At 47.1% G+C, this 21,117-nt stretch overlaps 1 protein-coding gene and 1 non-coding gene across 6 annotated transcripts in view; one reads left to right on the forward strand and one right to left on the reverse strand.

The window, feature by feature from the left end:
• ANKS3 (ankyrin repeat and sterile alpha motif domain containing 3) overlaps positions 1 to 21,117 on the forward strand; it is a 40,954-nt gene that overhangs the window by 14,546 nt on the left and 5,291 nt on the right. For all 5 annotated transcript variants that reach the window (XM_074381639.1, XM_010339149.3, XM_010339145.3 and 2 more), the window contains 3 exons: positions 7,751 to 7,886; positions 17,798 to 17,956; positions 20,868 to 21,008. In XM_074381639.1, coding sequence (XP_074237740.1) covers positions 7,751 to 7,886; positions 17,798 to 17,956; positions 20,868 to 21,008 — 436 coding nt within the window. The remainder of the gene's footprint in view (positions 1 to 7,750; positions 7,887 to 17,797; positions 17,957 to 20,867; positions 21,009 to 21,117) is intronic.
• On the reverse strand, positions 5,122 to 5,228 carry LOC120367526 (U6 spliceosomal RNA). The gene has a single exon (XR_005581894.1). It is a non-coding gene; the product is annotated as a U6 spliceosomal RNA (small nuclear RNA).

Raw genomic sequence — 21,117 nt, forward strand, 5'->3', positions numbered from 1 at the left:
GTGGCTCATGCAGGTAATCCCAGCACTTTTGGAGGCCGAAGTGGGAGGATCATTTGAGGTTGGGAGTTGGAGACCACTCAGGATAATACAGGGAGACTTTGTCTCTTCATTTAAAAACAAAACAAAACAAAAAAAAACGGCTGGGAGTGGTGGCTCAGGCCTGTAATTCCAGCACTTTGGGAGGCCAAGGCCGGCGGATCACCTGAGTCAGGAGTTCAAGACGAGCCTGGCCAACATGGTAAAACCCTGTCTCTACTAAAAGTACAAAAATTAGCTGGGCACGATGGCGGGTACCAGTAATCCCAGCTGCTCTGGGGGCTGAGGCGGGAGAATCACTTGAACCTGCGAGGCAGAGGTTGAAGTGAGCCAAGGTCAGGCCATCGTACTGCAGCCTGAGAGACAGAGCAAGACTCTATCTCAAAAAAAAATTAGCCAGTTGTGGTGTGTGTTTGTAATGCCAGGGGGCTGTGATGGGGGGGATCACTTGAGCTGGGAAAGTCAGCACTAAAGTGAGCCACGATGGTGCCAGTGTACTCCAGCCTGGGCCACAGAGTGAGATTCTGCCTCAAAAAAAATCCAAAACCACAAATAGGTAAGAAGTAAAAATCCTACAGTAAAGAGGCTACTTTTTTTTCTGGTTAAAACCTTGGGGTTCATTCTATCAAATGTAAACTGGAAATTTGTTGTTGTTGAGATGGGTCTCCCTCTGTTGACCAGTCTGGAGTGCAGTGGCTCACTGCAACCTCCGCCTCCCAGGTTCAAGTGGTTCTCCTGCCTCAGCCTCCCGAGTAGCTGGGATTACAGGTGCGTGCCATCATTCCTCACTAATTTTTTGTGTTTTTAGTAGATTTTGGGTTTCACCATGTTGTCTGGGCTGGTCTCAAACTCCTGACCTCAAGTGATCTGCCCTTCCAAAGTGCTGGATTACATGTATGAGCCACCGTACCCAGTCAAAATTTTTTATTTTATTTTATTATTTTTTTTTTGAGACGGAATTTCGCTCTTGTTACCCAGAGTGAAAGTGCAATGGCACGATCTCGGCTCACCGCAACCTCTGCCTCCTGGGTTCAGGCAATTCTCCTGCCTCAGCCTCCTGAGTAGCTGGGATTACAGGCACGCGCCACCATGCCCAGCTAATTTTTTGTATTTTTAGTAGAGACAGGGTTTCACCATGTTGACCAGGATGGTCTCGATCTCTTGACCTCGTGATCCACCCGCCTCGGCCTCCCAAAGTGCTGGGATTAGAGGCTTGAGCCACCGCGCCCGGCTGTTTTTGATTTTTGAGATGAGTATTGCTCTATCGCCCAGGCTGGAGCGTGGTGGCATGATCCTGGCTCACCGCAATCTTCACCTCCTGGGCTCAAGTGATTCTCCTGCCTCAGCTTCCCAAGTAACTGGGACTACAGGTATGCACCACCACGCCCGGCTGCTTTTGTATTTTTAGTAGAGATGGGGTTCCACCATGTTGGCCAGGCTGGTCTTGAACTCCTGATGTCAGGTGATCTACTTGTCTTAGCCTCCCATAGTGCTGGGATTACAGGCTTTAGCTCCTTACCCAGCCTATAAATTACTATTATTATTTTTTAGAGATGGGGTCTCGCTACGTTGCCCAGGGTGGAGTGCAGTGACTCTTCACAGGCTCGATCCCACTATTGATTAACACCGGAGTTTTGACCTGCTCTGTTTCCGACCTAGGCTGGTTCACCCCCACTTAGGCAACATGGTGTTCCCCCTCTCCCGGAAGGTCACCATATTGATGCTGAACTCAGTGCGGACACCCAATCAGCATAGTGCACTACAGCCCACAACTCCTAGGCTCAAGTGATCCTTCACCCTTGGCCTTCTGGTTAGCTGGGACTACAGGCATGTGCCACCGCTCTCAGCTATAAATTATATTGCTGTTTTTGGGATGGAGTCTTACTCTGTCACCCAGGCTGGAGCACAGTGGCGTGACCTCAGTTCACTATCTCAGCCTCCCAAAGTGCTCCTTTGAGTGCCCAGCCTCCCAAAGATTACGGGTATGAGCCACTGGGCCTGGCCTATAAATTATTTTGTAAGGCTGGAAGTTTCATAGTTAATTTTTTATCATAGTTGAAAGTAGGGAGGGGTGTAGGGCTGAGGGCCCCACAGGGTTGTGGAGTGTGCCTTATGCTGTGCTGAGGCGCAGGATCCGAGAAATAAAGAGACAGGACACAGAAGTACAAGGAAAACGCAGATGGGCTCAGGGCCACGCCACCTGTAACTGGAGTCAGGCGAGGCCCCGAATGTCCAGAAGCATGAGTGTTTATTGTGTATAGGTTAGGGGGCAGGGCAGTGAGTGAAGTCATCTTTAAGGATAGTGATAGGGTCGTAAGCAATAAAACATGGGGTCTACCCCCATTAGGTCACCTAGGCTGGGAGGTGGACAGTGCGAAGCAAGGGGCCTGTTCCCATGAAGGCAAGGGCCGTGTGCAGTAAGGGGTCCACCCCCATTAGGTCACCGAGGCTTGAAGTTGGGCCGTGCGCAGTGAAGAGGGTGCAGTGTGCAATACCTCTATCTATAGGCAAACTACTTCTAAGAAGATTTATAGGAGGATGCTTTAAGTCACATAGCAGTGACAGAGCTGTCAAGGTTACTGCCACCTTCTGGCAGCTTCCAATGAGTTCTATGGGAAGATGCTTTTCAAGCAGCACAGTAGCAAGAGCTGATAAAGTTCACAGTCACCGAGGTGGATTACTGTTCTGAGGCAGCCTTCCACAAGAACTGGAGCAAAGTCCCACAACTCCTTTATCAGGAGGAGTGGCTCTGGCCCCAAGCCTGCCATACAGTGGGTATCTTTACGATACTGAATGCTGCCGCCTGGGCCATATATTCTTGTCCTGGTATAACTGTTTTCCCTTAAATCATGCTCTACACTGTGTCTGCACTAGGCATTCCTCCAATTATAAGCTGCTTATTCCTTAATTCATGCTCTGTACTGTGTCCACTCTAGGTATCCCTCCGATTATGAATTAAGATATAATTATAGGTATGTATGTAGGGAACTATTCTTTAGGCACTCATACTATCAACTATTATATGATTATATAGAGAGGATTATATAAAGGGATCCATCAAGTCTTATTTCTATAAACTAATATATGATTATGTAAAGGATTATATAAAAGGAAATAGCTGAGTAGTAACACTATAAAGTGAGATATTCTTCAAGCCCTAACTGTGCCAGAGTTCTGCTTAGCTCTCATTCCTTGGTGCCCATATCAAGGGTTACCCACAGTGGGGGGCAGTATAGAAAGTAAAACTCCTTAGGCTTTGTGAAAACACACTTTTTTCACGTATCCTTGCCCAGAGACCACCTCTGCCTCCCCCACTGACTCCCATGTGGGTGTCAGGGTTGAGGTTCCCTGGTCTCACGGGAGAGCTAGTTGCAGTATGGATGATAGCAGAATTACTTAAGGGTTGTAATTCTTTTGTTTTTTTTTTTTTTTTTGAGACAGAGTCTTGCTCTGTCGCCCAGGCTCGAGCGCAGTGACGTGATCTCTGCTCACTGCAACCTCTACCTCCTGGGTTCAAGTGATTTTCCTGCCTCAGCCTCCCCAGTAGCTGGGATTATAGGTGTGTGCCACTATGCCTGACTAATTTTTGTATTTTTAGTAGAGACAGGGTTTCACCATGTTTGTTAGGCTTTTTTTGAACTCCTGACCTCAGGTGATCTGCCAACCACGGCCTCCCAAAGTGCTAGGAATTACTGGTGTGAGCCACTGTGCTTATTTTTTTTTTATTTTTTTTTTTTGAGATGAAGTCTCCCTCTGTCACCCAGGTTAGAATGCAGTGGTGTGATCTTGGCTCACTGCAACCTCCGCCTCCTGAGTTCAAGTGATTCTCTTACCTCAGTCTCTCCGAGTAGCTGGAACCAGAGGTGTGGGCCACCACGCCCAGCTAATTTTTTGTGTTTTTAGAAGAGATGAGGTTTCACCACATTGGCCAGGCTGGTCTTGAACTCTTGACCTCAGGTGATCCACCTGACTCGACCGCCAAAAGTGCTGGTATTATAGGTGTGAGCCACTGCACAGAACCTGTGATTCCCCCTCTACCTTTTTTTTTTTTTTTTTTTTTTTTTTTTTTGAGATGGAGTCTTGTTCTGTCACCAGGTGCCAGGCTGGAGTGCAGTGGCACAATCTTGGCTCACTGCAGCCTCCACCTCCCAGGTTCAAGTGAGTCTCCTGCCTCAGTCTCCCAAGTCGCTGGGACTACAGGTGTGTGCCACCATGCTTAGCTCATTTTTATATTTTAGTAGAGATGGGGTTTCACCATGTTGGCAGGGATGGTCTCCATCTCTTGGCCTCGTGGCTCACCGGCCTTGGCCTTGGGATTACATGTGTGAGCCATCGCCCTGCTGATTCTTAAGAGATGTGTAGTGATCACTTTCTGTACTAGGCCCAAGACCATAAGTTGATCCTAGTTTTTTAGAATGGAGAGGGCGGAAGTACATACATAAATGTTTATTATAGAGTTGATACATACTTGTTATTAATGAATTGGAAAATACAGTAGATCAAAAGGAAAATGAAAGTTACTCATGATCATTCAGAGACAGCATGTGTTAATGCATAGACAATTGACCTGGGTTTTTCTTCCTTTTTTTTTCTTAATCTTTTATTTTTTAATTTTTTAAAATTTTTTCTTTTGTTTTTTGGTAGAGATGAGGTTTCACCATTTTGACCAGGATGTCTCGATCTCTTGATCTGGTGATCCACCCACTTCGGCCTCCCAAAGTGCTGGGATTGTAGGTGTGAGCCACCGCGCCCGGCCGTGACCTGGGTTTTCTTTCTTTTTTTTTTTGAGACGGAGTTTCACTCTTGTTACCCAGGCTGGAGTGCAATGGCACGATCTCGGCTCACTGCAACCTCTGCCTCCTGGGTTCAAGCAATTCTCCTGCCTCAGACTCCTGAGTAGCTGGGATTACAGGCACGTGCCACCATGCCCACCTAATTTTTTGTATTTTTAGTAGAGATGGGGTTTCACCATGTTGACCAGGATGGTCTCGATCTCTCGACCTCGTGATCCACCCGCCTCGGCCTCCCAAAGTGCTGGGATTACAGGCTTGAGCCACCGCACCCGGCCTTCTTTCCTTTTTTTTAAAAAATATGGAACACTTCATTAATTTGCGTGTCATCCTTGTGCAGGGGCCATGCTAATCTTCTCTGTATCGTTCCAGTTTGAGTATATGTGCTGCCAAAGTGAGCACTCCTTTTTTTGTGTGTGTTTTGTTTTGAGATGGAGTCTTGCTCTGTCACCCAGGCTGGAGTGCAGTGGTGCGATCTTGGCTCACTGCAACCTCTGCCTCCCAGATTCAAGCAATTCTCCTGTGTCAGCCTCTCCAGTAGCTGGGACTACAGGCGCACACCACCACCCTCGTAATTTTTGTACTTTTAGTAGAGACAGGGTTTTGCCATGTCGGCCAGGCTGGTCTCGAACTCCTGACCTCAAATGATCTGCCCACCTCAGCCTCCCAAAATGCTGGGATTATAGGCGTGAGCCACTGCACCTGGCCTGGCTTTTTTTTTTTTTCTGTTGATGGTATTTTGTGCACCCTAGTCTGTGTCACTGCAGGTACTCCCACCCACCACATAAATGGATGGGAGGCGCTCTGTTTTCTGGATATGCTCTCACGTAGCTTACTAATCTCTTAATTTAGGTTCTTTCTAATTCTCACTATGCTAAATGCTGCAGTGAAAATTCTAAATTTCAGTGAATGTCCTGCATTATTTTCTTTGGGGACACTGCAGTTCAGCCTGTGTGACAGAATAAGATCCTATCTTGAAGAAAAAAAAAAAAAGGAAACATGCTTATGGTAGTACATTTTAAAAACATAGAAGATTGGAAAATTGGAAAAATCCTCATCAAAAATAATAAATAACTTAATAATTTGGGGCTGGGCGCGGTGGCTCAAGCCTGTAATCCCAGCACTTTGGGAGACTGAGGCGGGTGGATCACGAGGTCAAGAGATCGAGACCATCCTGGTTAACGTGGTGAAACCCCGTCTCTACTAAAAATACAAAAATTAGCTGGGCATGGTGGTGACTGCCTGTAGTCCCAGCTACTCAGGAGGCTGAGGCAGGAGAATTGCCTGAACCCAGGAGGCGGAGGTTGCAGTGAGCCGAGATCGCGCCACTGTACTCCAGCCTGGGTAATAAGAGTGAAACTCCGTCTCCAATAAAAAATATATATATATAATATTTTGGGCATGTTACCTTCCAGTATTGCTTTTTGTGTACTTACTTGTTTTGTCTCATTTTGCTGCAGTTGTAATGTATGCATAGTTTTGTATCATGTTCCTTTTTTAGTTTTTTGAGACAAAGTCCCACTCTATTGCCCACGCTGGAGTGCAGCTGTGCAATCTCAGCTTTCTGCAGCGTTGTCCTCTGGGGCTTAAGTGATCCTCCTGCCTCAGCCTCCTGAGTAGCTGGGACTATAGGCATGTGCCATCACACGCTGCTCATTTTTATTAAAGATGCTCCCCTTGCCTGGCTCCCAGATGCTCCTCTGAGTTTTGGCTCTTGCTTCCCTGCCTCCCCAGCTGCCTGGTCTAACAGTAGAGACAGACAGTCCCAGTGCACCAAAATCATGCTGTATTGATTAGAGGTTGTTGTTGTTTTTGTTGTTTTCCCAAGATGGACTCTCGCTCTGTCACCCAGGCTGGATTCTAGTGGTGCAGTCTCAGCTCACTGCAACCTCCACCTCCCGGGTTCAAGTGATTCTCTTGCCTCAGCCTCCTGAGTAGCTGGGACTGATTACAGGCGTGGGCTACCATCCCTGGATAATTTTTTGTATTTTTAATAGATGGAGCTTCACTGTGTTAGCCAGGATGGTCTTGATCTCCTAACCTCATGATGTACCCACCTCGGCCTCCCAAAGTGCTGGGATTACAGGAGACAGCCACCACGCCCAGCCAGAGTTGTCTTTTTTGTAGGGATGGGATCTCTCTTTGTTGCCCAGGTTGTTCTCCCAACTCCTGAGCTTGAGTGATCCACCTGCCTTGGCCTCCCAAATGCTAGGATTATAGGCATGAGCCCCATTTGGCCATGATCCTTTTTTCAACTTGATTACACAGCCGTTTGTAAATGACATCATTTATGGCAGTAATATAGCTGACTTCTCATCCCCCTGAGCATTTGTCTCTAGGTACATTTTCATTATTGTGAATGTGTTGTGCCAAACATCTTTGTGCACTGAAGCTTTCTCTGTATTTAGGCTATTTCCTTAGAGTCATAGAAGTGGGATTGTTGTGCTGCAAGACCTGTAAATACATTATAGAGCTTTGGACAAAAGTTATGAATTCTGCTTCAGAGGATGGTGGTTTCATTCTGAACGTGGTTTAAAAGGCTGCTTCTGTTGTGAACTGCTGTCTCCAGTTTTCTTTGAGTGAAGAGAAGCAAAGCGAGTGGCACACAGCCTAGGTGCAGAAGGTGAAGGCTGGGCTTCCCCTGCAAGTGAGGGCTTGAACACGGGAGGCAGCAGTGGGAAGCTGAGAGCTGCTGCAGCTGGGAGATGACTCCCCATCCCCCCTCATCCTAAGGAGATAGTGAGAGCAAAACTCGTGGTTGTGATGCAGACAAGCCTGCCCCTCTTTCTCAAGTAGACGTGATTTTTCCCACACAGGGAGGCAGTAGGAAGCCAGCACACGACCTCTCTTCCCAGCCACCAGCCCAGGAAGGGCAGGTGCTTTGAAGGAGAGGCCCCTAATCCTCCTTTCATGGACATTTGCAGGGAGTCAAGGTGGATGCAAGAGACCACAGTGGAGCCACAGCCCGGATGCTGGCCAAGCAGTACGGGCACATGAAGATCGTGGCCTTGATGGACACTCATTCACCCTCTCTGCCCAAGAGCCTCTATCGGAGCCCAGGTACCCGCACCTGCCAGCTGCACTCTGCTGGGGTCTGTGGCTGTCTTGAGCTTTAGATAACCTGGCAGAGAAAGATGCCGCCCCACCAGCAGCGGGGCATGGTGGCTCATGCCTGTATACCCAACAGTTTGGAAGGCTGAGGCGGGAGGATCACTTGAGGTCAGGATTTCAAGACCAGCCTGCCCAACATGGTAAAACCCCGTCTCTACTAAAAATACAAAAAAAATCAGCCAGGTATGGTGGCAAGCTCCTGTAGTCCCCAGCTACTCAGGAGGCCGAGGCATGAGAATCACTTGAACCCAGGAGGTGGAAGTTGCAGTGATCCAAGATCCTGCCACTGCACTCCAGCCTGCGTGACACAGCGAGACTCTGTCTCCAAAAAAAAAGAAAGAAAAAGAAAGGTACCCCCCTACTTCCCTGGCTGCCACCTGCTCCTCTGGGATTTGGCTCTGTCTCCCCCAGCTGCTTCCATGGCAAGGTCGAGGCCGCTGCTGTAACAGGAGAGAAAGTTGGTTACAGTGGAGTGTGGCACCAAAACCAGCTTTCTGTAGCATCCCTTACCACTGCGTAGGCCAGTCCACTCTTAGTTTTCTGTTCTCCCTGTTTCCTGAGCTATGGCTTGTTTATTTTTCTATATGAACTTGAATATCAACTTGTCTAGCTCCTTTAAAACACTATTAATATTTTTATTGAGATTGTGAAAAATATTTAAGTTAACTGTATCTTTGTGATGTTGAGTTGTCCTATCCAAGAACAAAGGATGTCTTCTTGTTCCAGTGTACTTCTGGGTTGTGCAGGGGGGTTTTACATTTTTCTTCATCTACATTTTGCATATGACTTAAGGTTATTCGTAAGAGTTTGATCATCTTTGTTGCTGTTGTAAATGGAGTTTTCCCTACCACTTTATCTTTTTTCCTCCCAACTCTCAGGGTATTAATACTCAGTGCTCTTTAATTTGTATTTATTTTTTATTTCAGTAGGTTTTTAGGGAATAGGTGGTGGTTGGATACATGAATAAGTTCTTTTTTTTTTTTTTTTCTTTTTGAGGCAGAGTCTCAGTCTTTTGCCCAGGCTGGAGTACAGTGGTGCGATCTTGGCCCACCACAAACTCTGCCTCCCGGGTTCAAGTGATTCTCCTGCCTTAGCCTCCCAAGTAGCTGGGATTACAGGTGCGTGCCACCATGCCCAGCTAATTTTTGTGTTTTTAGTAGAGACAGGATTTCACCATGTTGGCCAGGATGGTCTCCATCTCTGACCTCATGATCCCCGCTACCTTGCATTCCCAAAGAGCTGGGATTACAGGCGTGAGCCACTGCGCCTGACCATGAGTAAGTTCTGTAGTGGTGTCATATTGTCAGTGCATTTGAAGGCAGTGGAGTTCTGCAAACTAATTTTATATTCTGCTACCTTATGGAATTCTGTTATTGGTTAGGTTAGTTTTGTTATTGATTCTTTAGGGGTTTACAGGTGTACTACGATATAATATTTAAGTATCAGTGGATACACTGCTTCCTGATGATTCTTGTGACTCTGACTGTTGAATTGCATTGTTCTTTTGTTTAGTTGTTAACACCTCTAGCTCATTGTTCAACATCATGGAGATAATATGCATCCTTACCTTGGTCCTGATCTTAGTGGAAACACCGCCACATTATGTGAGAGGCTGTTTTTTTTTTTTTTTTTTTTTTGAGATGGAGTTTCGCTCTTGTTACCCAGGCTGGAGTGCAATGGCGTGATCTTGGCCCACCGCAACCTCCGCCTCCTGGGTTCAGGCAATTCTCCTGCCTCAGCCTCCTGAGTAGCTGGGATTATAGGCACACGCCACCATGCCCAGCTAATTTTTTGTATTTTTAGTAGAGACGGGGTTTCACCATGTTGACCAGGATGGTCTCGATCTCTTGACCTCGTGATCCACCTGCCTCGGCCTCCCAAAGTGCTGGGATTACAGGCTTGAGCCACCATGCCCGGCCGAGAGGCTGGTTTTAAAAGGAAAGGCATATGTTATTTTTAGCATATTAACAAAGTACTGGCTGGGCGCTTGTAATTCCAGCACTTTGGGAGGCTGAGGCGGGTGGATCACCAGGTCAGGAGTTCAAGACCAGCCTGGCCAAGATAGTGAAACCCCATCTCTACTAAAAATACAAAAGTTATCCAGGTGTGGTGGCAGGTGCCTTTAATCCCAGCTACTCAGGAGGCTGAGGCAGAGAATTGCTTGAACCTGGGACGCAGAGGTTGCAGTGAGCAGAGGTCATGCCACTGCACTCCAGCCTGGGCAACAGAGTGAGACTCATCTCAAAAAACAAAAGTATTCATCAGTTCTTCTATTCTTGAGTATTATTTTATAGGAGTCACTATTGAATTTTCTTTCCACATCTTTGGAGACAACTGGAATGTTACCTGTAGCTCTAGTCATACAGTAGATTATCTTCATGAACCTCCTAATAATGAATCAACTTGAGGTTCTTGGCAGAAATCTCACATGTTGTATTATTTTAATGTGCTTTTAAATTCTGTTTATTTTATTTATTTATTTTGAGGCAGAGTTTCACTCTTGTTACCCAGGCTGGAGTGCAAATAGCGCGATCTCGACTCACCGCAACCTCCGCCTCCTGGGTTCAGGCAGTTCTCCTGCCTCAGCCTCCTGGGTAGCTGGGATTACAGGCACGCGCCACCATGCCCAGCTGATTTTTTGTATTTTTAGTAGAGACGGGGTTTCACCATGTTGACCAGGATGGTCTCGATCTCTTGACCTCGTGATCCACCTGCCCTGGCCTCCCAAAGTGCTGGGATTACAGGCTTGAGCCACCGCGCCCGGCTAAATTCTGTTTATTAATATTTAGTACTTTCCTATGGATATGCATTCATAAGTGATACTGTTCTATAATTTTCTTTTTTCTTTTGAGACAAGAGTCTTGCTCTGTTGCCTAGGCCAGAGTGGAGTGGTGAGATCTCAGTTCACGGCAACCTCCGCCTGTAGGGTTCAAGCAATTCTCCTCCTGCAGTCTCCAGAGTAGCTGGGATCACAGATGTTCACCACTATACCCAGCTAATTGTTGTATTTTTAGTAGAGATGAGGTTTCACCATGTTGGCCAGGTTGGTCTTGAACTCCTGACCTCTGGTGATCTGCCCACCTCAGCCTCCCAAAGTGCTGGGATTAGAGGCCTGAGCCACCACCCCTGGCCTGGGCTATAATTTTCTATTTTTATTCTGTCTTTATGATGTATGGGTATCAGTGTTAGACTTCATAAAAATAATTTGGAAGTTTTCCTTCCTTTTTTGTGTTCTAGGACAATATATGTAGCATTAGTGCTACCTAGTCTTAGAAGTTCCTCCCATGAAACCATCTGGTCTCTGTCTGTGAGGTGGTTCCTCAACAAAAGTTTTTCATTTCTTCTGTAGAGACTGGCCTCCTCACATTTTCTCTTCTTACAGGGTCAGTTTTGGTAAATTATATTTTCCTGAGAGATCACTTCATCTAGGGTTTCAGACTTATTTGCGGAGGTCTACAACATACTCTTTTCCTCCTTTTAAAATACTGTGTTTCAGGCCAGGTGCCGTGGCTCATGCCTGTAATCCCAGCAGTTTGGGAGGCTGAGACAGCTGGATCACTTGAGGTCAGGAGTTCAAGACCAGCTTGGCCAACATGGTAAAACCCTGTCTCCACTAAAAATAGAAAAATTAGCTGGGTGTGGTGGGATATGCCTGTAGTCTCAGCTATTCTGGAGGCTGAGAGAGGAGAACCACTTGAACCCAGGAGGGGGAGATTGCAGTGAGCCACGATCGCACAACTGTCATCCAACCTGGGTGACAAAGTGAAACTCCGTCTCAAAAAGAGTAAGTAGATAAAATACTGTGTTTCAGTGGTTATTTTCTCTCATTTTTTTTTTTCCGGAGTGGAAAATACTGATTTACTTTTTCTTTTTTTTTTGAGACAGAGTTTCGCTCTTGTTACCCAGGCTGGAGTGCAATGGTGCGATCTCGGCTCACCGCAACCTCCGCCTCCTGGGTTCAGGCAATTCTCCTGCCTCAGCCTCCTGAGTAGCTGGGATTACAGGCATGTGCCACCATGCCCAGCTAATTTTTTGTATTTTTAGTAGAGATGGGGTTTCACCATGTTGACCAGGATGGTCTCGATCTCTCGACCTCGTGATCCACCCACCTCGGCCTCCCAAAGTGCTGGGATTACAGGCTTGAGCCACCGTGCCCAGCCTACTTTTTTTTTTTGAGACTGAGTTTTGCTCTTGTTACCCAGGCTGGAGTGCAATGGCACAGTCTCGGCTCACCGCAACCTCTGCCTCCTGGGTTCAGGCAACTCTCCTGCCTCAGCCTCCTGAGTGGCTGGGATTACAGGCACGTGCCACCATGCCCAGCTAATGTTTTGTATTTTTAGTAGAGATGGGGTTTCACCATGTTGACCAAGATGGTCTCGATCTCTCGACCTCATGATCCACCCGCCTCGGCCTCCCAAAGTGCTGGGATTACAGGCTTGAGCCACCGCGCCCAGCCTACTGATTTACTTTTTGAGACAGGGTGTTTCTTTGTCATCCAGGCTGGAGTGCAGTGACCAGATCTCAGCTCACTGCAACCTCCGCCTCCTGGGCTGAGAGCAGTTCTTCCACCTCAGCCCCATGAGTAGCTAGGACTGCAGGTACACCCTACCGTGTCCAGCTCGTGTTTGTATTTTTTGTAGAGATGGGGTTTTGCCATGTTGAACAGGCTGGTTTCAAAACACCTGAGCTTTAGCAGTCCATCTGCTGCAGCCTCCCAAAGTGCTGGGACTACAGGCATGAGCCACTGCACCTGACCTGGAAAGTATTTATCTCATTTTAATTGACACAACTACGTATTTATGGGGTACCATGTGTGATGCTTTGATACAGGTATACACTGTCTAATGATCAAATTGGATAATTAGCTTATCCATCGCCTCAAACATTTATCATTTCTTTGATGTAAGAACATTTAAAATCCTCTCTCCTAGTAGCAATCTCGAGATACACACTACTGTTACGTATAGTCACTCTGCTGTGAACACCAGAACTTGTTTCGTTGATCTGTAATTTTGTACCTATTGACCATTCTCTTCCACTACCTCCTCACCCCCAACCTCTGATAACCACTGTTCCAGTCTACGTGTAAGACATGAGTGTTTAAAAATTCAGTAAATGGGTGAGATCATGTAGTCATGTAGTCTTGGGTTTTTTTTGTTTGTTTTTTTTGTTTTTTTGTTTTTGAGATGGAGTTTCGCTCTTGTTACCCAGGCTGGAGTGCAATGGCGCGATCTCGGCTCACCGCATCCTCCGCCCCCTGGGTTCAGGCAATTCTCCTGCCTCAGCCTCCTGAGTAGCTAGGATTATAGGCACGTGCCACCACACCAAGCTAATTTTTGTATTTTTAGTAGAGACGGGGTTTCACCATGTTGACCAGGTTGGTCTCGATCTCTCGACTTTGTGATCCACCCGCCTCGGCCTCCTAAAGTGCTGGGATTACAGGCTTGAGCCACCGCGCCCGGCCTTTTTTGTTTTGTTTTTTGAGACAGGTTCTTGCTCTGTCACCCAGGCTGGAGTATGGTGACTTGACGTATTGGCTTACTGCAGCCTCCAATTCCTGGGCTCAAGGATCCTCCCATCTCACCCTCCCGAGTAGCTGGGACTATAAGCACCCACCACCACACCTGGCTAATTTTTATTTTTATTTTGTAGAGACAGGGTCTTGCTATACTGGCCACGTTGGTTTTGAACTCCTGGCTCAAGCAATCCTCTCACCTTGGGCTTGCAGTGTTGGGATTATAGGTGTGAGTCATTGCGCCCAACTGGCATTTGTCTTGCTGTTCTGGCTGATTTTACTTAACATAGTATCTTTCAGGTTTATTCCTTTTGCCACAAATTACCAGATTTCATTCTTTATGTCTGAATAATACTCCATTGTGTATATAAACTCATTTTCTTTCTTTCTTTTTTTTTTTTGAGACAGAGTTTCGCTCTTGTTACCCAGGCTGGAGTGCAATGGCGCGATCTCGGCTCACCGCAACCTCCGCCTCCTGGGTTCAGGCAATTCTGCTGCCTCAGCTTCCTGAGTAGCTGGGATTACAGGCACGTGCCACTATGCCCAGCTTCATTTTCTTTCTTCATTCATCCTCTGATGGACACGTGTTGATTGTATATCTAGGCCACTGTGAATAGTGCTGGAGTAAACATGAGGTTGTAGATAGCTCTTTGGTACATTGATTTCCTTTCTTTGGATAAATACCCAGTAGTGGAATTGTTGGATCTCATTTCTTAAATTTAAAAAAATTTTTATATTAAAAAAAGTAGAGGCAGTGTCTCAATATGTTGCCCAGGCTGGTCTCGAACTCCGGGGCCCAAGCGATCCTCCCACCTCAATCTTTCACAGTGCCGATATTGTAGGCATGAGCCACTGTGCCTGGCCTCATTTCTTATTTTGTATGTTTGTGTTAAATACTAGTTGTCTATTTAGTGGAAAACCCATAGGATTTTGGTTTATTAATTAGATCTACTGATTGTCAGTTCTTAAATTTCTGCTTTTATTTTTCTTTCGCTTAGTTGTTCGAGTTTTTTGAGTTGGGAATTTCTTTCATTGTTTCTCTTTTGTTAAATGTTGGAGGCTGTGAAGTTTTGCTGACTGCCACTTTAGGTATATTCTGGGGGTTCTGTATTTAGTGCTTTTTTTATTTTTCAGAAATTCTATAATTTATATCTTCTCCTTCAGGAGTTGTCTAATAGAAGTTTTATGGTTGTTTTTGTTTGTTAATTTCTAGGTGGAAGGTCCTTTTTGATCTTGTGATTAACTTCTCATGTTATTATCAACTTTAATGTATCTGGTCAGAGAGTGTTTATAATTCTTAAATTTACAGAATTTCCTTGTCATCTTATTTGTCACCTACTGATCTATATATGTGTATATATATATTTTTTTCAGATGAAGTCTTGTTCTGTCACTCAGCCTGGAGTGAGTGGCGCAATCTCAGCTAATTGCAACTTCCACCTCCCAGGTTTAAGCGATTCTCCTGCCTCAGCCTCTCAAGGAGCTGGGATTACAGGTGCCCAACACCACACTGGCTAATTTTTGTATTTTTAGTAGAGATGGGGTTTCATTACGTTAGCCAGGTTGGTCTCGAATTACTGACCTCAAGTGATCCACCCACCTTGGGCTCCCAAAGTACTGGGATTACAGGCATGAGCCACCATGACCAGTCTAATCAGTATTTGCAAATATTCCTTGTTTTGCTTGAGAAGAAGTTGTATTCTCTATTAGCTATGCTACAGTTTAGCATATCTGTAAGTCTGTCTTAGCGTGTTTCTGATTTATGAAGGAAGATGGTGTATTTTTTTGGTGGCAGATACTCCAGATACTCATAATTTGTTACAGATTCATTGTGAATTACAGCTTTTAGTATTAGAAGTGTCCTGGTCTGGCGTGATGGCTCATGCCTGTAATCCCAGCGCTTTGGGAGGCCAAGGCAGGCAGATTACTTGTGGTCAGGAGTTCAAGGCCTGCCCGGCCAACGTGGTGAAACCCTGTCTCTACTAAAAATAAAAAAAAGTAGCCAGGTATTGTGGCACACGCCTGTAATCTCAGCTGCTCAAGAAGCTGAGGCAGGAGAATTGCTTGAACCTGGAGGTTACAGTGAGCCAAGATCGTGCTACTGCATTCTAGCTTGGGTGACAGAGTGAGACTCCATCTCAAAAAAAAAAAAAAAGTGTCCTTCTGTGTCACATGTAATGCTTTTTGGCCTGAATTCTACTTTGATAGCAGGATTGCAGCCCTGGCTTTTTTGTGATCTCCATCTGCCTGTTCTTTTTTAAGTCATTTTGAGGGCGTGTTGGGTGCTCAGATTCACACAGCTGCCTCTGTACGTTTACTGTCTTACAGCTCCTTCCCTTTCAGCTTGGATGGAAGCGCAGTCTCCCTGGGGTGCTGCAGATCTTTGAGTGTGAGGGGGCGTGTGTCCGCACCGCTGGCTCACTCAGCAGAGTGTGAGCCTTTTCATGGGGAAGGGCAGAGTGGCGGAGGGTCAGGGCCTCAGCCTCTCCCACCTCACTGGCCTGCCCTGAGTTGTCCCAAGTGAGCAGCTTCTTTCTCACGGTCAGGCTCAGCGCCCAGCTCCTTCCCTGGCATGGGGATTGTTTCATAATAAAAATTGCTTAGGTGGTAAAATGGTAACACAAAGGACCTCTCCCTGCATCTCCACCCCAGTTTACCAAGTCTACAAGGAGATCTCATTTCCTCCTATATACAACTCTTGTTTTTTTTGTTTGTTTTTTGTTTTTTTGAGAGGGAGTCTTGCTCTGTTGCCCAGGCTGCAGTGTAGTGGCACCATTTTGGCTCACTGCTGCCTCCGCCTCCTGGATTCAAGCAGTTCCCTACGTCAGCCTCCCAAGTAGCTGGGATTACAAGTGCGTGCCAACATGTCCGGCTAATTTTTATATTTTTAGTATAGATGGGGTTTCAGCATCTTGGCCAGGCTGGTCTTGAACTCCTAACCTCAAGCCCGGCGCAGTGGCTCACGGCTGTAATCCCAGCACTTTGGGAGGCTGAGGTGGGCGGATCACCTGAGGTCAGGAGTTCGAGACCAGCCTGACCAATATGGTGAAACCCCATCTTTAAAAAAAAAAAAAAAAAATCCTAACCTCGTGATCCACCCGCGTTGGCCTCCCAAAGTGCTGGGATTACAGGCGTGAGCTACCACACCCGGTCTCATATCTCTTAAAAGTAGAATTGGACCAGAGCCTTATATGAATCAAATGTGAAAAACTGAAAAGCTATAAAATAGTAAAAGCTCTGGGTTGAGCTCTGAAAGGTCAGACTAGGTAGTGATACGAAAGAGTTAATAATCATAGCAAACATATGCCATGCTTAAGAAAATACAGAATTCCTTAAGAAGTTACTTCCAGGCTGGGTGCGGTGGCTCAAGCCTGTAATCCCAGCACTTTGGGAGGCCGAGGCGGGTGGATCACGAGGTTGAGAGATCGAGACCATCCTGGTCAACATGGTGAAACCCCGTCTCTACTAAAAATACAAAAAACTAGCTGGGCATGGTGGCGCATGCCTGTAATCCCAGCTACTCAGGAGGCTGAGGCATGAGAATTGTTGGAACCCAGGAGGCGGAGGTTGCAGTGAGCTGAGATGGCGCCATTGCACTACAGCCTGCGTAACAAGAGCGAAACTCCGTCTCAAAAAAAAAAAAAAAAAAAAAAAAGTTGTTTCCAAAGGAAGGGATCTGGGAAAAAAAAAAGTTGTGACTGATAACTACCATATTTTAATGAAGAGATGAATTTTAGTTATTCCTTCGACTTAGAACAAAATTTATTTCTGATTATAAACAATACAGGCTTTTTATGAATTTGCAAACCCCGACAAAGAGATAAGAATGAAACTCCTCACCGGACTCGGTGGCTTAAGCCTGTAATCCCAGCACTTTGGGAGGCCTCGTGGGCAGATCACCTGAGGTTAGGACTTCGAGAGCAGCCTGGCCAACACGGCGAAAGCCCATCTCTTCTAAAAAAAAGAAGAAAAAAAATTAGCTGAGCATGGTGGCATGCACCTGTAATCCCAGCTACTCGGGAGGCTGAGGCATGAGAATTGTTGGAACCCAGGAGGCGGAGGTTGCAGTGAGCTGAGATGGCGCCACTGCCCTTCATCCTGGGGGACAGAATGAGACTCTCAAGACAAAAAATTAAGCTCCCTGTTCTCACTAACTTTGCAGCTCCCTGTGGCCCACTGGAGCAGCACCCCGGCCTCTGTGGGCATTTCCCAAAAGTGATGTCCTGGCAGATACCCTCTCCTTAATTTAACAAAACCTGTGACAGTTACTTTCAGTTTACTCTAAGTATTAGTAAAGGAGTCCATCACTGAACAGACTGTCTTAATCTTGGTGTTTGACCTACAGAAAAATACGAAGATCTGAGTTCTTCTGATGAGTCCTGCCCTGCTCCTCAGAGACAGAGGCCGTGCCGGAAGAAGGGTGTCAGCATCCACGAGGGGCCGAGAGCACTGGCCAGGATCACAGGCATTGGCCTTGGGGGCAGGGCCCCACGGTGTCGCTATGGTGAGTGGCCCGTGTCTCTCTCTGTTGTTGCACATCAAGATTCTGTGTTGGCAAGAATGGAATAGCTCTTAGGCTCCTGACACATGGGTCCCTGGACCTCAAGTGGCAGCAGGACAAGTAGCCCAGGCTTTCATGCTCAGGGAGAATCAGGATTGAGTCCAGTGATGGAATGCATTGGTCATGAGCTCATTCTGGTTTTTTGCTTTACCTCCTTGACTTTCCTTTTCATTGGTTAAATTTAGGAATAAATCTCTGTCCTGCAGCAGAAATGTAGCTCATGTCAGATTTCATTCATCGAATAGGTGGGTTGGCTCATACAGGGAGGATGCAAAGTCTGAAGTTCCACTTCCCTGCCCTACCCATACCAGCTGGGTCATGTATGCTCTCAGGGGCAGGAAGCTAAGGGCAGGCAGGCCCAGTTGTTTTCTCAGGGTGATAGAGCTGAGCTCAGACCCTCCTGAGAGAGGGCGCACTTGGTGGTAAAGAATCCTAACCTTCGGGTTTTCAGATCTCAAGTTTATTCTCAGGTTGTCAGCCACATAGTGTTGAGTGTTTTGCTCTTGGGGAGTGCTGGGGGCTGTTTTTAGTTGAGTTGGGTTTGGTACCCACTCTCTCTTGCTGAGCTCAGACTGAGCTTTGAGTTGTGTCCTCTTTTGATGGCTGTCACCCACCCATGGCCAGGCCAAGGCTGCTGGTCTCGCAGGCCTGGTGGCTGGTCCCTTGCAGGAGCCAGGCCTCTTTGAGGCCAGGACTTGGAATAGTCTGACTTGCCCAGTGAGAATAGACAGTGTTTCAGCCAAGGGTACATGAATCACTGGATTCCTTTCAAAGACTGCAGGAAGAAGCAGATGTGCAGACTTCTGTCTTCCCAAGCCCGGGTGCTGGGCTGGGAACTGGGGACCCAATTTCTCCCATCGTCCTGGGAGGGGCGGTTGACTGGGCCACTGGGAAGGCCTCTCTCCAGCTGCTGGCCACCTCCCACCATAGCAAGAGGGCCCACCTGTGTTCCAGCCACTGAGCTGTGAGCACTGGCTCTGGGACACTGGGCTGGTCATTCTGAGCAGCAGTCTCTTCCTTCTGAAGGATCTCGGGCACCTGCTGCAGCCTGTGGTGTGGTGGGGGGAGGAAGGAGGGGTTTCATCCTGGGGCTGGGGTGGTAATTAATCTATATAGCCATACAACAGATGCTTTATCAAAATAATACATGTCTGAAGCTGTTTGTGTGCAGTTCTTTTTATGTATCCACAGAGCAGTGATGATGGTAGTGGTCTCAGGTGTGGCATTTCAGGGGATTTTTGTTTTTTCCTCTCATACCTTACGAAATTTAAATTTTCCATAAGTGCATATATTCTCTTTGCCAATAATTAAAAAAATTGGAGGCTGGGCACAGTGGCTCAGGCCTGTAATGCCAGTATTTTGGGAGGCCAAGGCGGGTGGATCATGAGGTCAAGAGATTGAGACCATCCTGGCCCACACATTGAGACCCCGTCTCTACTATAAAATACAAAAATTAGCTGCACATGGTGGCACAGGCATGGTGGCACATGCCTATAATCCCAGCTACTCAGGAGGCTGAGGCTGAAGGATCATGTGAACCCGGGAGGCGGAGGTTGCAGTGAGCTGAGATCTTGTCACTGTACTCCAGCCTGGCAACAAAGTGAGACTCTGTCTCAAAAAAAAAAAAAAAAAAAAAAAAAAAAAAAAAAAATTGGAGGGCTAGGTACAGTGGCTCATGCCTGTAATCCCAGCACTTTGGGGAGGCTGAGGCAGGATTGCTTGGGCCCAGGAGTTGTGAGACCAGTCTGGGAAATGTAGGAAGATCCTCTCTCTACAAAAAATGTTGAACATTAGCCAGATATGGTGTCCCATACTTGCAGCCCAGCTACTTGAGGCTGAGGTGGAAGGATTGCTTGGGCCCAGGAGATCGAGGATCCAGTGAGCCATGATGGTGCAACTGCACTCCAGTCTGGATAACAGAGCAAGAGCCTGTCTCAAAAAAATTTGGGGGGAATGATAAATAGCATGTGCTGATTGTAAAAACTTCTCCATAACTAGGAAAATATGTAAAGAAGAAAGTAAGTTCCCCATGGTCCTACCAACCAGTCTTTTGGGTTTTTCTGAGACAGGGTTTCACTGTCACGTAAGCATGATCATAGCTCATTGCAGGCTTGAATTTTGGGCTCAAGTGATCCTCCTGTCTCGGCCTCCCGCAAAGTTGGGACCACAAGCATGTGCCACCATGCCTGGTCAAGTTAGTCTTGATGTGAATAAATGTGCTTTCTTTGGAGAAGGGGCAGGGGCGAAACTGGAGTGGAACTGCTGGGTATGCATGCCTTTTTCTGCGTGGTTTTAGGGGGAGGTAGAGTTAGGTAATTTCCTATTATTGCTGCTAATTTTTAGCCCAAGGCCTTTTTCCTTCCTGCTTAGCCAGATCTCTCTCACTGCGGTTGACTGACCTGAGGAGGCCAGCCTGTAAGGAAGGGCCTATGGTTAAAAAAGGTAACAGGACATAAAGATGCGCAGTCAGCGGGCATCTGTGTGAGGTCATTAGGTACTTCCTGCTAAAAGGAGTATCTGGTCAGGCGTCTGTAAACACAGCTTACCATTTTGTACGTTTTCCCCTTGAAAAAGAGGTCGTGCGGTGCAATGGAGATGTCCCAGGCTTGACCCAGCTGCCACCCCTGACCCCACCAGGCATTTGCCTGAACCACTGACTGACCCAGAGTATCTTTCCCACCAAACACCACAGATACAGCCATGCCAGGTTGCAGGGGCAAGTGGATGAGGTGATGGCTGGGAAGTCACCTGCCTCCATCCTGGGCCTTGGCCTCTGAGGAGGTCGGGGCATCTGGAACCAGAAGCAGCTTCACTTTGGAGTTCCCTGGGCTTATGGCCCCCATTCTGTACACAGAGCAGGCACCTCTCCGCGGCTATGTCACCTTCAACAGCAGTGGTGAGAACCCGCTGGAAGGAGAGGGCCTCTGCTGCCGGGATGTCACCTCCCCCATCAACGAGCGGGACATAGAAAGCAGCAGCAGCAGCAGCAGTCGGGGTATGTGTGCCCCACCCCATTCAGCCTGCAGCTTAGGCAGGTCCTGGAGCTCCTGTGTGCCCATCTTACCTACCCCGCTGGCCTGGCGCTGGGGCACAGCCATGCAGCA

This window comes from Saimiri boliviensis, chromosome 12 (assembly GCF_048565385.1).
Source record: "Saimiri boliviensis isolate mSaiBol1 chromosome 12, mSaiBol1.pri, whole genome shotgun sequence".
Classification (NCBI taxonomy): domain Eukaryota; kingdom Metazoa; phylum Chordata; class Mammalia; order Primates; family Cebidae; genus Saimiri; species Saimiri boliviensis.